This window comes from Penaeus monodon, chromosome 23, assembly GCF_015228065.2.
Source record: "Penaeus monodon isolate SGIC_2016 chromosome 23, NSTDA_Pmon_1, whole genome shotgun sequence".
Classification (NCBI taxonomy): Eukaryota; Metazoa; Arthropoda; class Malacostraca; order Decapoda; family Penaeidae; genus Penaeus; species Penaeus monodon.
Window position 1 is genome coordinate 15,174,210 of NC_051408.1, and position 212 is coordinate 15,174,421.

General features: G+C 52.4%; 1 protein-coding gene across 2 annotated transcripts in view; it reads left to right on the forward strand.

The window, feature by feature from the left end:
• LOC119587812 overlaps positions 1-212 on the forward strand; it is a 6,948-nt gene that overhangs the window by 3,984 nt on the left and 2,752 nt on the right. For both annotated transcript variants that reach the window (XM_037936512.1, XM_037936511.1), the window contains exon 7: positions 48-150. In XM_037936512.1, coding sequence (XP_037792440.1) covers positions 48-150 — 103 coding nt within the window. The remainder of the gene's footprint in view (positions 1-47; positions 151-212) is intronic.

Consider the following 212-nt stretch of genomic DNA (forward strand, 5'->3'; position numbering starts at 1 on the left):
CCAACTACCGCAACTGTATCATACAAACACACCAATGGTCATTCCAGAGAACTTCGACTGTCCTCACCCGTACACGAAGATGGGCACCGGCTGCTTCACTGTCCACTCGGATGTCCGGAAGACGTGGGGGGAAGCACGCGACGACTGCAAGTAAGTGCACAAACGGTCGTATGAACATGTGTTTAATGCGGGTTAGTTGGTTACTGACTGGG